At 39.9% G+C, this 16,671-nt stretch overlaps 2 protein-coding genes and 1 long non-coding RNA gene across 12 annotated transcripts in view; 1 reads left to right on the plus strand and 2 right to left on the minus strand.

Annotated features, from left to right (window-relative positions):
* The window catches only part of LOC145432992 (uncharacterized), a 365,973-nt gene that overhangs the window by 128,623 nt on the left and 220,679 nt on the right, over nucleotides 1–16,671 (plus strand). The gene's annotated exons all lie outside the window — the stretch shown is intronic.
* LOC145432971 (uncharacterized) overlaps nucleotides 1–16,671 on the minus strand; it is a 77,364-nt gene that overhangs the window by 52,757 nt on the left and 7,936 nt on the right. For 8 of the 10 annotated variants that reach the window (XM_080309813.1, XM_080309815.1, XM_080309820.1 and 5 more), the window contains exons 9-16: nucleotides 16,383–16,544; nucleotides 15,746–15,934; nucleotides 3,791–3,862; nucleotides 3,437–3,548; nucleotides 2,913–3,046; nucleotides 1,097–1,180; nucleotides 937–1,035; nucleotides 184–255 (exon numbers count right to left, since the gene is read on the minus strand). In XM_080309813.1, coding sequence (XP_080165939.1) covers nucleotides 184–255; nucleotides 937–1,035; nucleotides 1,097–1,180; nucleotides 2,913–3,046; nucleotides 3,437–3,548; nucleotides 3,791–3,862; nucleotides 15,746–15,934; nucleotides 16,383–16,544 — 924 coding nt within the window. The remainder of the gene's footprint in view (nucleotides 1–183; nucleotides 256–936; nucleotides 1,036–1,096; nucleotides 1,181–2,912; nucleotides 3,047–3,436; nucleotides 3,549–3,790; nucleotides 3,863–15,745; nucleotides 15,935–16,382; nucleotides 16,545–16,671) is intronic. The other 2 variants (XM_080309812.1, XM_080309818.1) reach the window with 2 other exon arrangements.
* Nucleotides 8,101–10,304, minus strand: LOC145432973 (hexokinase-1-like). Its single transcript, XM_080309821.1, has one exon. It carries the CDS (start codon nucleotides 10,149–10,151, stop codon nucleotides 8,721–8,723), a length of 1,431 nt encoding a protein of 476 aa, XP_080165947.1. The 5' UTR covers nucleotides 10,152–10,304; the 3' UTR covers nucleotides 8,101–8,720.

Raw genomic sequence — 16,671 nt, forward strand, 5'->3', positions numbered from 1 at the left:
ATCGTGTATCCTCCAGAATTGATGTATGAACATTATGAAAAATTTTGTACATTTGACTCCAAAGTGATCTATTTACGTAGGATACTAAAGGGCTAGGTGTATCATATAAAAGTTTCACATACAAGAGACAAAATATCCAAATGCTTTTGCGAATATTAGGAATATACGTAGTATAATACTCACCACTCAGTAGCGCTGTTGCTGCAGAAGATGTTGACTTTAGAGCGTCGGTCGGTCGACTTTCTGTTGTAGCCTCTGACAATGTAATTTGTAATGATACATTGTATCTTGTATTGACGTTATATTTTGTGATACCATTGTTGATATACAATGCGCATTCCAATATTTACTAATTGCCGACGATTACCCCTGATGCGTATCAGCCGAAAATATTCGGGTTCATTTCAATATGAATAATGAATAAACTATTCAATTGTATACCGGTATTGAAGTTCTGTACATCTAAGAAGCTCTTCTAATACATTTGTTTAGGATTTATAATTCTATTAGATTGAAGCACTTTTGAGATCATGATATCATGCAGAGATGGGATCGGCATCTTTTCAATGGCTGATCAACTAAGAGAGAACCATTCGCATTTAGTTGTAGACTTGAACACCTGATGACGGTCTTACTTTATCAGCCACAGCCAGGGAACGTCACAATGTTTAAGATGGAACCAAGTGGTATCATAGCAATAGATCTATTTGGCAGAAAAATATCCAAAATGATCTCATTTCACACATAGTTTATTTGTCATAAAAAATAGCTTGGTATGGACCAGGTGTCACTAGACAACTCATTCATGGCTGAAGAATTATGAGATTTTTCATAGGACATGATGTATTAATTGATATGGTTATGCGTGTAGATGCATAATCACTTGTTAACAGCTAGACATTCGATCTTCGTGCAAATAGTTCATTTAATTCTTACTTGCAGTCCCAGTGCCATTGATGAAATTTGAAATCACTGTTTTCAAATCTTGCGCTGTAGCATCAATCATTCTTCCTGCGGTCCAACTTTCGGAGGTTGCTGAACATGTTCAAAATACATCAATAAATAACACATTTCTGACTGACGTGAGATAACTGACCGGTATTCGATGTCGCTGGACGTCTTGTGGTATCAACTGCAGTAGTCGGTATAATTGATTGTGTTGAGCTTTCAGATGAATCTGCTAATAGAATGGAACATTTATCAATTTGCAGAGGTCGTCAAAGTAGTCAAGAAAGCTACTCAAGTAGAAGTAGAGACATAAATATCTACTCAAGTACGAGTAGAAGTACTTCTTCCATAAACAACTTAAAACTACTTGAAGTAGAAGTAGAATTGACTGACTTTAAATCTACTCAAGTAAGTACGTAGTTGTGAAAACGATCGTAATTCGTTCGCACGAATTGTCAAATGTGCAAATTGAGCTATGCGAAAGGTACCGAGCTTTTTTCATATTGATGCGTACCAGGAGGTATCAAATTTTTCGACAGCATAGCATTCGTCCGCATCATGGTATGAAAATGATAGTATTGATATGGAAATGCATTACTAGTCCTATGTTTACTTGAACAGCACGTTTTAGAAAATATCATGGTATGGCGCCCTCCCCCATATCATAAGGCCCGTAGTTTAGTCGGAGAAGTTGTATAGGATACGGTGTAAACACTTTGCGCGATTAGTAAACGTTAATATAAAATATGGTGGATCGTAAAAATTCCATATTGTGTAGCTCCATTTGCTTTTATACTTCAACATGTATGTTATCCAGACAAAAGAACTGATATTAATTAGAACTCAAAGTATATGATACTGGGAATTGAAAGTGAAATATAAATACTACTTCTAAAAGTGGAAAATGTATTTCATGTTTTTAGTCCAGAAAGTTTCAAAGGTGATATGCTAAAACAGCTCTAAAACTAAAAAAAAGTCCGAGTCCACTTTTCCAGATTAGGACACGCCAATCATCACATCAGTTTCAAATGTTATGATGAGCCATATATACTGTGATGAAATATTTCATTTGGGCGACAATGTGGTGTGATCGTAACCACGCCAACCCGCTACCTAAATTATAGTCACCGATACTTTCGTGAAATCATACTGGTTACACCGAATCCACCGTGCGCAAAGCGCGACGAAAATTCTGGGCTTTACTCAAATTTTATGAAAATTAAATGTTGATACTCCGTGAAAACAGCCCCGAAATTCCTCAGGCTATATTCCTGAATGGAGGATTAAACTACTTCTACTTGACAAACTGAAAATAGCGAAAAATAAGTAAGTAGATCACAAAATATTACGAAATAGAATTAGCAAAAATCAGATCTACTTGACTAGGTACCAGAAGTTGAGGGAAACTACTTGAGTACTTCGAAAAAGTAGAAGTACTTCGTCACTGACCACCTCTGTCAATTTGTTAAATGGACAATGCAGCAAGATTGTTAATTATGCCACATGTGGCAATGAATGTCATTTTCCCCGTCTACCGTTTCCACAACGATCGTTACATAAATAAGAAATGGGCAAAAAAACCTAAATAGAACTGAGCAATCGGGAAAATATCATACATCGGCTATGAAAGCCATCCATTACTTGCTAGAAACAAGATTAATGCCTAGTAAATATCCAATGAAAGTTGTGTCCAACCATAAAATAGCCCGTTGACCCATCTGCGATCCAAAATGATGTTTTGAGATTTTGGAAATACATATGTGGAGGTATGCAATGCATGGGTTAACAAGTGACACAATTGTATAAAATCAGTCAAAACAATTCAGCCTGAAATTCGGTACAGGTCCCCCACGGTGGTGAAACTCTGGTAATTTGACAATCCCTTATATGTACAAACCAATATGAAAAGGAAAAAGAAAATGTGTCGATTCGAACTTAACGCTCGCATCAGGCTGGAAATTCACCTTCACACACGGAAATGTCACAGTATTCCCACCACACATTCGGATCATTTGTGAAGCACCACGGTCTCTCGGAGTCATCGGGGTTGCGGCAATAATTGGAATCTAATCCTTGTTCTGGATTATCTTCAGGAGTTCTGCAACACGTAAGTTCTGTGACTTGTTATTTCGAAATTATATGTGCGATAATGATCTCGGTGTAGAGGTCAAAATGTCGAGTAATTATACAATATTCATTCACATTTGCGGCAAGGTCGTGGATGGGTGAATGCAAGGATTGGGCAGTTGATGAACCCTACGGATTTTTCCTGGTAATATGATTTAGTAAAATGACTAGACACTTTCCGTTACCACAGACATGATTCTGACAGAGTCACTCTCATTTCATCTATTACCGGTACTAAATTTGATGGAATACTAATTATTAACTCTATGCTTGCTTCTTTGGTGATTGGCATATGACCGCGGTACAGATTACTGAGGTTGTTGAGTAGCTGATCGAATTAAAACCACGCAAGTAAGATCACCTTATATGAGCATGCGGTGTTTGTGAGCTCCAGGATTGACAAGTGATTCCGCTGATGGTGCTTGATGCAGTGCCACGGTAACTTTGACCAGAATCTTCTGAGTTGTAGCATTCTGTTGAATATTGATGAGGAATCCTTTCAGAGTTGATGTATGAATATATTAGTACATTTGTTGCCGAAAGATACTATTTATGCGAGAGTGCAATATTGTTAAATGGATCTAATCGAAAATTTGAACTGTAAACATAGCATCATCGGACCAAAGGGCAAGATAAAACACAGAGAAAAGTCTAACACACAAAAGACAATACATGCTTTTGTCGATGTCACGAATGCACGTGGTATATTACTTACCTCTTGGTAGTGCTGTTGTTACAACAGATGTTGCATCGAGTAGGTCGGTAGGTCGAATTCCCGTTGTAGCCTCTGACAATGCAACAACAAATTCGTTCAGGATTATGTTTCTATCGTATTGAAGCCCCTGCAAGATCGCGGCATCATAAAGAGATGTGGACAGATGTGTAGCATTATGAACTCGGGGAGGACATTTGTTGATGTTAACGATGACGTGAAGTTGCAGACCCATTGTGGCGCGATGTAACAGATAACGTCACAATGAACTAGTCACCACAGCCAAGCCCAAGAATAAGGACTGTGCAAAATCGAGTACCTGAGTAACATAACGTAATATGTCAAAGTTCAAATATGTACCTTTTATGCCACCACAAAGAATATGATGCCTGTTATTCATAACATTAAAGACAGAGATATCAGATTTATTTTCGCTTGCACCATCGAGATGCTTTGACGATGGAGATGCGATGCGACCTTCAAGCAAGGTCATTTAGAGTCGACACGTCCATGCTACCCGTGGATGCCTAACGCCTAGCGAGAGAGCGCCGCTGACACCAGTTTTCGAGTCATTGGTCTGACGCTGCGGCCGGGGATTGAACTCACGACCTTACGACCAAGAAGCCGGACGCATCATCTCGCTCGAATACTTTGGTATTTTTTTCGTCCATATCGATTTCATTGCACTTTGTGACATTTTTGTGGGATGATCATGACTTCGGAAATGTGTTATTTCCAGTAGCCTAACGTTCGTAGCTTTGTACTATATGTTTCGCATGCTGCGACACGGTCAATCTAGGTTTCAAGCCTTCCACCTAGAACGGGTATTGCGTAACAATGTTTTCTATACATATCGACAGTTTGCCAGCACAATGAAGCGCTGTAAATTGACGTGCAAAACTCATTTGACTTGGCGAGTAATTGCATCGCGCATATCAGGGTTGCGACTTGCGATGTCTGATGTTACGCAATATTGCCTGCTTAACAGAGATGAGCATGGATAAGGATTTGGAAAAACCGGATTTGGATTTCAGATTTTTTATTCAATGAATTAGGATTGGATTTATCGATTTTCGGGAGATTGATCTCGTCCCACCAAAATACTTTGACGTACTTAGGCACTCATTAAGCGTTCTAGTACTTTTTACAGAATTATAGGCGTAAGATGTGGGCTTTCTCAGATGAATTCCAAGTTTATATCGGATTATGATTATGATTGGAATTTACAAAATTTCGGGATTAGGTCCGCGGTTAGGATTTGAAGATTCGGATTTGGATTGGATTAGGACATGAAAATTTCAAATCCGCTCATCTCTGCTGCTTAATGACAAATGGCGCAACTGCATGCCTATTCAATCCAGTTAGAATATCTATATTGGTTTCCCGACAGATTTTGTCGCTACAGCCCGATCGCATTTGCTGCAGTGTAACAAGTCCATTGTGTATGTATTGAGCAGGGTTGTAACCAAGTCACAATGCTCCGAGTCACAAGTCAATCTCAATTTTATAGTTTTGACTCGAGTCAAGTCGAGTCGTTTTCAATTCATCACCCAGTCAAGTCTGACTCCAAGTCACCCAGCATAGGGTCGAGTCCGAGTCATGGTATTATGACTCGAGTCGAGTCAAAGTCATTGTGTTGACTGCCCAGTTTCCAGTTAACGGCTTGTTAAATCCACTTTTTGCAACCCTGTTTGGTGATTTCGAATGGTTCGCATTTATAATATACTAATTTTCGTCATTTTTAGCAGTTTCTGGGCGTATTTTCAAGTACCAGTACCAATAGACGAAATCCCAATAGTGTGATTACTTTACTATTCCTCGAATTACAATGAAACGTCGGTCTTGGTCGTCTGAGTCTCGAGTCATATGACTTGGTTCGAGTCATGGGCAATGACTCGAGTCCAAGTCGAGTCAATACACAAATTGACTCGAGTCAAGTCGAGTCATTTCCGTAATTTGAGAAAATGACTCGAGTCAAGTCGAGTCATCTGAAAAACGTGACTCGAGTCGGACTCGAGTCGAGTCATGACTCGAGTCTTTACAACCCTGGTATTGAGTGATTAAAACGAATGCATATTACATTGCATTCAAGGCGAACCTTTAGAATCGACCACCAATCGAAATGCTATTCCAAGACCACATGCATTCCATACCGACTAGCTTCCACCTTTCCGAATGCTACTTTAAAGATGGCACTCTGAAATTAGGCTGAAGAACGGCCAATCTACCATTACAAACGGAGATGCATTGACGTAATGACGTACGTGACGCAGTATCGGCAAGACATGTGCGTGTTATTTTGCAGTGAGCGTGCGTGGGAATATCATTTGTTTACGTCCGGCTCTTTCCAATCGACGAATGACGTCAATGAGTTGCGTGACGCGTAGGTGATTTTCGTTTGCGACTTCCGCGCATTTGTTGCGTTCGTAAATCATAGAATTTTTCTCGCAGTTTCGAATGTTGCTGCGCATTTTGACATTCGCAGACAGGCTCGAAGAAAAATAGATCAACAATCAATTCGATAATAGAGTGTTGCCGCATATCCAGAGCTGGCTATATACAATACACTAAATATTGTTACATGTCATTTAAACGTTCTCATTTTGTATCAGTCAATAATTTTACGGTTCGAATGACGGTCATGTAACAAATTTCGTATTATTCTCTCTAATTTACACCAAGGGCACTAAATAACTCGCAGATTAGCGATGGCAAACACTGTCAAAAATAACAAGCCATCAAGTAGGCGTAATCAAAGTCGACTGGGATTCTGGTGATTACTTATTTGACTTTCTCATACAGAGCATGAAACCCAAAACTGATTTAGGATTATACTTAATATAATACTTGAAATGTTACAATGACTTGAGAACGGCAAATATAGCCTATATATACGCAGCTTCTCTAGAAATCATATGATCCGTCATTTGCGGTCGCTTTGCGCACAATAGTGGGAGAAATTCATCGCACTTACGGCAAATCCGCTTGAGTCATCGTCGACGCTATATTCTGGATTGCCCGCGGTTTGCACCAGTACTATATTGCTTGGATTATTTTTCAAGTAATTAATTTGCGAATACGAAATGTATTCGCCATAAATGGAAGAACGTCCCTGTTTTATCGTATCCACATCCAGATTCTTTTCAGATTTTCTTGTCTGGACTAATTTTAAGTATTATTCGGATTCAATCATTCGGCCGCTAAGAATTCAAATTAGTAGTTTAAAGCAGCGGTTCTCAACATTTTTGATCTGGCGGACCGGACATTTAACAATCCGAACTACCCCAAATTTAAGTACCGGTACGACAAATATAGTATTGTAAACGTCATTTGATGCAGTATTTGTGTTATTGGATATTTATTGGTGACAAGGCGAAGTCCCGTTTAAGACCGTAAACTTGATTGTGATTGTATTCGTTTGTAAGAAATACGGCTTTGCTGATTGCTATAGCCTCTATTATACCGTCAAGTATCACTTATTGCACTGACAGAATTTAAGTCGCCAAATAGCTTTGACATATAAATTGTCCGGAACGAGTTGCAGGCTTCGTTTAAACATTTTCGTACAACACTAGCACCCGCATTGTGACGTACGCCAAAACTAGACCATTAATTCTCTGTAACAACACCATGCACAAAAATACGTCCCAAACTTCAAAATAAATCGATAATCTGATGTTCTACGTCTGTAATTAATGGACAAGCGCCCAACGTCTTGCATTTTGGAATTGAGATATAAATTAATGACAAAGACGCTTCTGTCACAAATTCTAGAGTTTTAGAACGCGATTGGACGCGTAGTGATTATGGCATTCTAAATACCGCATTGTCATTGTTTTATTGCGTTAATTACTGTGTTATTACTACAAGCTATTTCTGCTACTTTCCTACTAATGCGTCATCTTGTATTGTACATGTGTGCAATTGTGCACCTTGCGTGTACTGTACGCACAACTGTTGAGTAGCCTACATTCTACAAGAATAAAGAGCATAACACATCAGTCAGTCATTTTATTGAATCGTCAGATTATTACAAAAATCCATGGACAATGGACATGTTATTGTTGCTTACGATATTAACGGTGTTTCGACTACTGCAGTCATTTACAGCAGGCAGTTATTCCTTATTATGATTCCTGATCCGCTTGAACATGTAGTTTAAACCCTTTACTACCTATCGACTAGACTTGTCGAGTGACGTAGCCAATTATTGCCCAGTCCATTCAAGCACCTGCGAACTGCGATAGTCATCTTATCTCAATATCGAGGTACTTTTCATTACGTACCGTCTCGTAAAACCGAAACCGGATGCGTACCGTATTCTTGAAATTTATTAAACTTCGCAAAATAGAAAGTAGCACAGAATATAAAAGCGCGTTAAATACGAGTTGTGCGGAATAAATAATATCGTACGAGAGTACGTTTGGCATTTGGAAAAGAACAATCTCAATTGCACCATGTTGTGAACAGAGGCGGTCAAAGCAGCAAGCGTTCTACTCAAACAGAAGTGACGGTCTCAAAGACATGTCAAAACTGCTTCAAGTAAAACAATCAAGACCTGAAAAAGTATATCAAACAAAATCTTGAGCGTGAAAAGTAAGTAATTCTGTGGAAGAAGTGTCAAAACGCAACCACGCGAGGAAGTAGTCAAATCTATACTTCAGTGCTTGGGTATAGGAGAAATACTTCATTACTGGCCAAATCCGGTAATATCTAGGGCTGGGGACAAATCGAGTACCCGAGCGAATCGATTTTGAATCGAGAGTTTGAAAAAGTAAGTAGCTTTGCCTAAGAACTGTTTAGAAGTAGAAGAAGTCAGAAAACCCAACCCCTCGAGGGAGCAGTGGATGTAAGATTCGGTAGAAGTGCTTCGACCACCTCTAGTTGCGAATGAACCTAAAATGTCAATGTCAACAGGCCCATGATCAATCGATCATGAATCATTTCGGGCCACGGCCGCGATCAAAGCCGCTCCTTTTCCGCTCCCGTCGTGAGACAGCGCGAATTTAACTCGCACGCCCATCCCCGCGTTAAGCTGCGCCACTTTTTCCGCGATGTTTTTCGAAAAGGTCGGATGCTTTTTGTATACGCTTCCGTCTACACCCACAGTGATCTCTAGGTTATCTTTATCCGGGTAGTTGTCTTTCGTTTTGCGGGCTATCGCTGCGATACCGGACGCGCACAAAAACGCAGCACGGGTTGATACCACGCGACATACTAACTGCACGATCTCGCAATCAGAGTGCATGGCTCCCACGTCTAGCCGGTGTAAAATACTCTGCAAATGATTGAGTCCGTTCGGCGCGTACGCTTCGATCTGTGACACGAAAGCCGTGTCGAAATTTCCAGGAGTGCGGAGCGCTTCTGATACTTGTCCGTTGAAAAGCACGCCTGCTTCCGCGAGCTGTACGATGATGCGTCGCACAATTTCTCCCATGTACATACCGCTGATTAACTTTTCGTACAATTGTCGCCCGCTATTAGGAGAGTTACTGTCAACTTGTAAATCTACATCGGTGCGAATGTCATCTAATACACCGTCGTCTCCAAACGCACCCCATTCCATATTAACGCACATATCTCCGTCAGTGCCTGGTACGAGTTCGACGTTTTTAAGCTTTTCCATGTAGCAGCAATTGCACCCAGTGCCGACGATTAAACCGACTGCGCAATCGCTAACATCGTACGCGCAACTCATAAGCGTACCCACAGTATCATTGACTACAGCGACAATACTGACGTTCAAATCTCCGCGTCTGTGTACGGCATCCCGCAGCAAACCCACGATTTCTTCGCCTTCAACTCCAGGAGCGCTGAAACCTTTCGTCCAAGCCATAAGAGTGGCTTTGTCGAGGCCGTCTTGTCTACACGGGAACGAAAATGTAAAGCCGACCGGCAAAACTTGATCTTTTAGCTCGAGTCTCTCCAGAAATTCGGCCATACAGGACGCGATGTGATCGAACAGTTCCTCTCCTGGACCGGTCATGATTTCATTTGACATTTTATAGATTTGACTCTCAATGACAGGCTTTTTGCCGGGTTGTAACTTCACTAGAAGTACCCGAAAATTAGTACCGCCAAGGTCTAACGCTAGGTACAGTCCATCTTCTTTACCGTCCGGTATCGATTTCACGAAAGACGGGAACATTTTGACCTTAGCGTCTGAGTGAGTGGATTTACTCAGTCCTTTCCTCATCTCTTTCAATAGTCTTTGCGTTACGCTCTGTAGTACTTCTTCAGACATCACGTAATTCTCAAGAGTGTCGCTTATAATCGACATATGATCTCGGCTTCGTTGGTATTTCGTTTTAAAAGTCATTTGCTTCATAGCTATAACAGCTTGGTCAACCTCGTATGCTTCCATCGTTGTTGCTGATACTGACAAAACTTTGACACGATTATGCTATCGACTGTTGAATGACGAGTACAGCCTACGTGTTTTATATACGCAATCGTTCAAGCTACGCAGAGATATGACGCTTCTCCGAAAAATCTCTCGTACATTTAATTCAACGCGGATAAAATTTCAAGGCCTTGAAGAATGTAGGCCTACTCTCTTTTGTGTGACTTTCCGCTCAGTGCAGTCGATTCTGATTGGAGAAAAACAAGGCGTGCCGCGGGTCTGCGAGCATGACGTACAACGATCACAAGGGGTAATTTGCGAGTCAGTTAAACCAGTTTGAAAATAGGCGCGTGGAATGTTGAATTCTCGTCGGGTCGGTTACCTGTGATTTGCCACGCCTATGCCCTTTCATGCGAAGTATGCATGTACAAAGTTAAATGTATTTATCAACACTACGATGTCACTTGTCACAGTGATCTGTATAAAACTACATTCTCCTATTAACCGCAAAATAAAGCTGTCAAAGTATGAAATCAATACATTTCGTCTGCATATATCGTGCCGGATGACAGTAATCATGCCGCGCCGTGCGTTACGATGTAAAACATGACCTACCGAGCGAATGAACGACAATGCTTATTATACAACGGAATCTGTTATAATATATATGCTTACCAAATGTCCAATATATCCTATTTCAGGAGGATTTGTCCAATCTTCTCAAGAAATGTGAATGGTCGTCGGAGAACGCTCAAAACGGTCAAATTTCCCCTCTTTCGCATTTGATTTAAGTGCTTATACTTTCAATATGACTTGTAAGCGAGACACTCTATTTATTTCCGAAAACTATTGTAGCTAACCTGTTGGTTGGATCAGTTTGACTTTCGAGCATCTTGTCGGTTGCATATAATTTCAATGATACTCCGTGTGAACAATTTCACGATCTCGTGAAAATGATCATTCCACATTGGCAAAAGTTACGGGAATCGCAAAGTATTCATGGGCTGAATCTTAATAAATTTGATTCGTTGTTTTTGTGTCTGGTTTGGTATCTTTTCCTTTGCTTTCTTAAAGAAATGTAAAACTTCATCAAAATTCAAACGTAACAATTCCACTACGTTTTCCTTGCCATCAAAAATGTATTTTTTGGGTGCTAAAAATATGGTAGGTAATATAGTAACATATGTATGTCATAATAAATGTACGATATTTCAACGGATTTTGTGATTGAAGCATTCTTCAAGTTCTGTGCCACGAACCATCTATTTAGGAATATGTTAGGTATACTTCCGTACATATAAATAATATAGAGGCATGACTGTGCGTTAGCAAAGTAAGCATGACTTCACGGAGTTCGGAATCGGTCATAAATATTACGATTGGCGGGCGGTTTCTGATACTCGATATAAACTTCCGCGATTCGTAGTACATGCGGCGTTTCCAATGCCGTCAAAACAAATAAAAACTTCAAATAAGTATCCACTGTGCGAACCCACTTTCATTATTGATCATACGTTGTTTTATTCACAAGTGGCGCTGTATTTAGAATCAGTAGAACTGTGGGAAAGCGATGTGAACCCGTAGGGATTACTCCGTTCAAGTTCAAGCAGAACGCTTCGCTACTGGTTCACAAAAAGGGCGTGACTGAGATGTCGTTTCCCAGCGTCGTTCGCGGGAAACATTTCTTGGGAAACCTGCTCTGCAACCTTGTAGACTTGTAGAGTAATCGATAAATAATTGATAAGATGCTATGTTTGTAGAGGCGGCTACAGCATGCCAACCCGGTCGAAACTACAGCGCACTTCCACGAAAGTTGAGTGTGTGTTCCGTTAAAACAGGCACGACTACTTTGCCTTTTATTCAACGAATCAAGGTTTAATAGCCTACATGATGGTAGTGTCACTTTATCCGGACATCGTGTATTTCGCCGCGTTCTACCCTAGCTTTGGGTATAAATCAGGTAAATGGCACTTTAAGGTAAATCGCCCAGGCCAAGGTGGGTGTCATAGACTACTCCAAGTCGCTTCGACACCTTCCTATGTTTTCATTGTATCGCATTTTGTGGTGTATTGAACTGATAAAAATTGCTGTTGAACCAATGATGAGGTGGGTGTCTGATTTCAAAGACTACTCCTAGTCGGTTAGACTCCTTCCTATCTTTTCATTGTATCGCCATTTTTGTAGTTTATTAAACTGACAAAAATTGCTAATGAACCGAACCGAATTTTGCCTGGGATGCTGTGGGTTCCGTTTTCGTATACAATACAATGAAATCCCAAAAAGGTTCTGTACGTAAACAGAACCCCACACTCCTGGCATATCAATGAGGAATGACGTATGTGACTCTTTTTCACCTATTGGAATTATGGGAAAGCACAATTTGGTAACGGACAGTGATGTTTACCTGAGTTATATAAGGTTCTATGGTGGGAGTCTGAAAAATAAAACTGTATTCCTCCCATGGATTTACAGTGCAGGCTATTGATTGAATCATCGAAAGTCACCCGAATCACATGATGCGCGATCATTACCTTACGAAAGTGATTCGCGCGTCTGTTATGGTATTGGTTTCGCTTTCGCGAGGTTATGCGTATAGGAGGAAATCAAACAGACGCCATTGACAAATATAATTTGGACAGGCCTCTGTCGATTGTACTCCATGTGAAAGCTGCCATTCCTTAACTATAGATAATTTCGCAACACAGCTCTAGGTCTTCGCCGACATCATTAAAATTTTAAGCATTCGTGCAGCTATAACTATACGCAGGAAGTGAATATACATGATGGTATATGCCTCGATTGCAAGCGCTTTTTACGATATCATGCGCGCAATGCTCTCAATGATGTTTGAATAAGATGTCGAAGTGAGAGTGACGATGTTACGTGCCTGCCCATGCCCATGGAAAATAACGCAAAATCTTCTCACTTGTTCTCGGAATGACTATGTAAAGTTATGCTTAACACGCTCCGGCGTAAACAGTAGACCTAGTTGGAAGTGAGGAAACGACTGATCGTACTGAGAAAACCATTCTACCACTGTCAAACCACCTTCATCTGGAAAAATTATACATACCTTATACAATTGTGGATAATTTACGCATGCACGTGAGATCCAAGCCATTATATAACACTAACGAATTTTCAAAAGTGACAATGTAGCAACTAAGTCGTAACATGTTGAGCTTCAACACTGATCAGGACCTCAACGGGCTTGTACGACTAGAATTAATTCTAGTTGTCGGATTAGACCACATAGCGCGAAATGTCGGTTATCTCGTTATACCTTGAGAAATCTGTCAATGATCTAATATTAGTTCTAATCTAATTTTTGGTTTTACTGAAATGCTACAGGAGAACTGTATCGCACGAAACGAGTCATTCAGGGTGTATGTACAGACATTTGCTATTCTCGTGCTTATGACAATAAACTTTGATTTGAGCTGAACTTGATTTTTGCTGTATTTCTCCTCAATTCGGAAATTCGGAAATTCGAAAATCTTTCTCCAGCTATCAAAATCTTCCATTGTATAATGCGACACACGTACAATACACAAGAATACACTCCTTCAACGTTTCGGCAAATGTATTTGATAACGTATAGCAAGCATATCTGTTTATTTGCCAACGCAATAATCTCATTCGTTAACGAAACATATTAAACATTTGATCGGACATGGCCTCTTCTTTTCCAATGTGCAGTATTAAGGGTTTGGTCTGGAAATTGTAACTGTTCGTACCGATATCGTGCGCCACTTCCACCGAATCATGTGGGTCGCAAGTAGTAAAACCGGGGGTCTGAAATACACACGATTTCGTTTAAGACTGACATCTCTGCACGACTGCCATCCGTTAGACCTTAGACTTGTTCATGGGTCTTTTCCAGATATTATTTAGCTATAGCCTGGCTATGATTGTTGTGCACGACTTTTGCTGACCATTGCGACAAATATTCGTTCACGAAGTTGGGTAGTACCGAAAGTGTGGTCTACAGTTCCACGACCAATCTTGGGTAAAGTGAATTTCGCACATTACTGTTGAGAAGACTTCTTTAACCATTGGATGGATCTTCCACCGCAGGTACATCGTAGTTCTTTCTCACGGGGAACAAGAAGTTTCTTATCCGATCCAAGATCCGTTCCGTCACAGCATGCATTTGATGACGCACTATCTGTATGCTAAAACTGACAAACTCGACTATACTTTTCAGCTGTTGCTTCGCGATACGACAGCTACCAGTTGCTGATATTTCTTCTAAAATCTCATAAATCAAGGTTTGTAAAAGCCAGTCTTGCAATGTGCCAAGATACGCGGAATTCTAACATGTTTCCGGTAGTTACGTTTCACATGTCGCAACTCAAAATACTATTTTGCTTTTGAAGAGACTTCAATATAGAATTGAATAATATGCTCTATTGTTCATATTGAAATAAACCCGGACATTTTCGGCTGACACTCCTCAAGTGTAATCATCAGCTACTGGTAGAGAATTGGACAGAACACTGTACATCATCAACTGTATTACAATATTATTTTATTAATTTTCAACAAGTTACTGACGATTAATCCTGACGCAAATATTCGGCTATATATTAATATGGATATAGTATTCAATTGTACATTTTGCTTTTACTTGTCACTTTCAAAGAAGGCTGTCTCATCTCGCGTAGCATCTTAACAAGTTATCGGACAGTGATAGTGAAAATGAAATGGTGAACAAATGATTTAATGCAACAGTGATCAGGCAAAATCAGAGTGTTGAGATGGAAAAATCAAATCATGGAAATGTGATACATAGTGTTATAGAAGTCGCGGCATTCGACGAGAGTACCTCAGCAGCAAAACACATTTTTAGACTGACCCATCATTGCATAAGGCGTTCAGTAGGCATCGCTATAGCATGGAATGTCCATGGAATGTGCAATCTTCGAAAATATATTCAGTTAACCTGACAGAGAAGTTATATTACGCGGTTCCTTATAAGTTCACCTGGTAATGATAACTTTGTGCTTTTCAAAATCCAAATCGTAAAAGGTAATAAGTCGTTTTGTCCAGGGTTATAATGACTTGAGTCGCAATGTTTCGTTGACTCGACTTTACTCGATTCATTTTCTTAAAATTGAAAAATGACTCGACTCGAGTCAATGCGCATGACTCGACACATTCTATGTGACTTAGTCAAGACTCTTTTATGAGGACAGATAATTAAAAAAATATGCCGAGGACTGTCTTTTATATGTTTGAATAAATATGTTTAGAGAAATGTGTATATTATGAATCCGGGGACTTCGATATTACCCAAAAGTTTCACAGAAATGAGTTGAACTCAACTTGAACACGACACTTAACAGTTAACACTATGACTCGGATTCGACTCGATGGTGAATTGAAAATGACTCATCTTGACTCGGGTTAGGACTAGATAAGTTGAACTGACTTGTGACTTAATTAATACTCTGGTTTTGTCTAAAAAGCGGTACACGTAGAAGTGGAAGAAACCTAATGACAAGTGACCACACCTAATTGTGTAGACCTCTTGTAATGTCCTAACTGGGTTTAATGCAGCCCAAGTTCAAATATTAAAATCTCAGCAGACCCTTAAGCTTCGCGAAAATCACCTGTTTTATCAGCAGATAATGTGTCATCATTGCAAAGGTCTCCTTCGCATAAAGCCAGTTGACATTCTTCAATTATAGCGGGTAGATCGGTATCATTGCCGTAGCGTTGTTTGAAGTCCTCGACGACCTTGCCGCAGGACGAGGTGCGGGCGGCGCTTCGGCTGTAGCACGTGCCGATGACAGTATTTGCTGGTCACAGAAGTAAACAGTTGATGAGTTCAGTTATTAAGACGCCTAGTTGATGAAATTGTTAAGTTGTCTAAAAAAAAAACGATGCATATCGAATTTGAAATATAAATGGATTTGTTTAGAAAACGCAAGATGGAGTGGAGCAGAAAATTATGTATTTGAAAAATAATATTATTTACGGTAAGAAAATCTATCATTTCGAATCATTGTGGCCAGCCCTAGTAGGCAGTAAAATATGAATGAAATATGAAAATAAGTTCATTTATTTTACTCTTATAGCTACAGAATGGAAAATTAGATGTGCAGCAATTGCAGCAAATTGTTACATTGCCCAAAAAGGGCAATGTAACAAATTTATCAACTAGCCAGTAAGCTTAGAAAAAGAGATACATATCATTTTGCTATACATGCGGTAAAAATGATTTCGAAACGAGTACATTCTCCTTACATTCAACTCCTCCGATATAGGCTGTCATCCTAATCAACCCACAAACAGAGTCTGGCGCACACTCAATCTCGTCTTGCTTATTTTCCACCTCTGATCCTCCGATAATTGTGATATCGGTCGAATAACAACGAACAGGCCTCGGTAGAGTGGGTGAAGTTGTACCTTAATATACAATGTATTAACACAGTATATACAGTACATAGAAATGAAAAAACCACATCTACATAAAAAACAACTCCATTGCATCACGATTGAATTGGCTACAACACACATTTCCATACTTATTTAG

This window comes from Botryllus schlosseri, chromosome 2, assembly GCF_051294905.1.
Source record: "Botryllus schlosseri isolate E-star chromosome 2, Bs_hap1, whole genome shotgun sequence".
Classification (NCBI taxonomy): domain Eukaryota; kingdom Metazoa; phylum Chordata; class Ascidiacea; order Stolidobranchia; family Styelidae; genus Botryllus; species Botryllus schlosseri.

Coding starts and splice junctions, on each gene's coding strand:
- LOC145432973 (XM_080309821.1), bottom strand. CDS start 10,151: ATGGAAGCATACGAGGTTGACCAAGCTGTTATAGCTATGAAGCAAATG.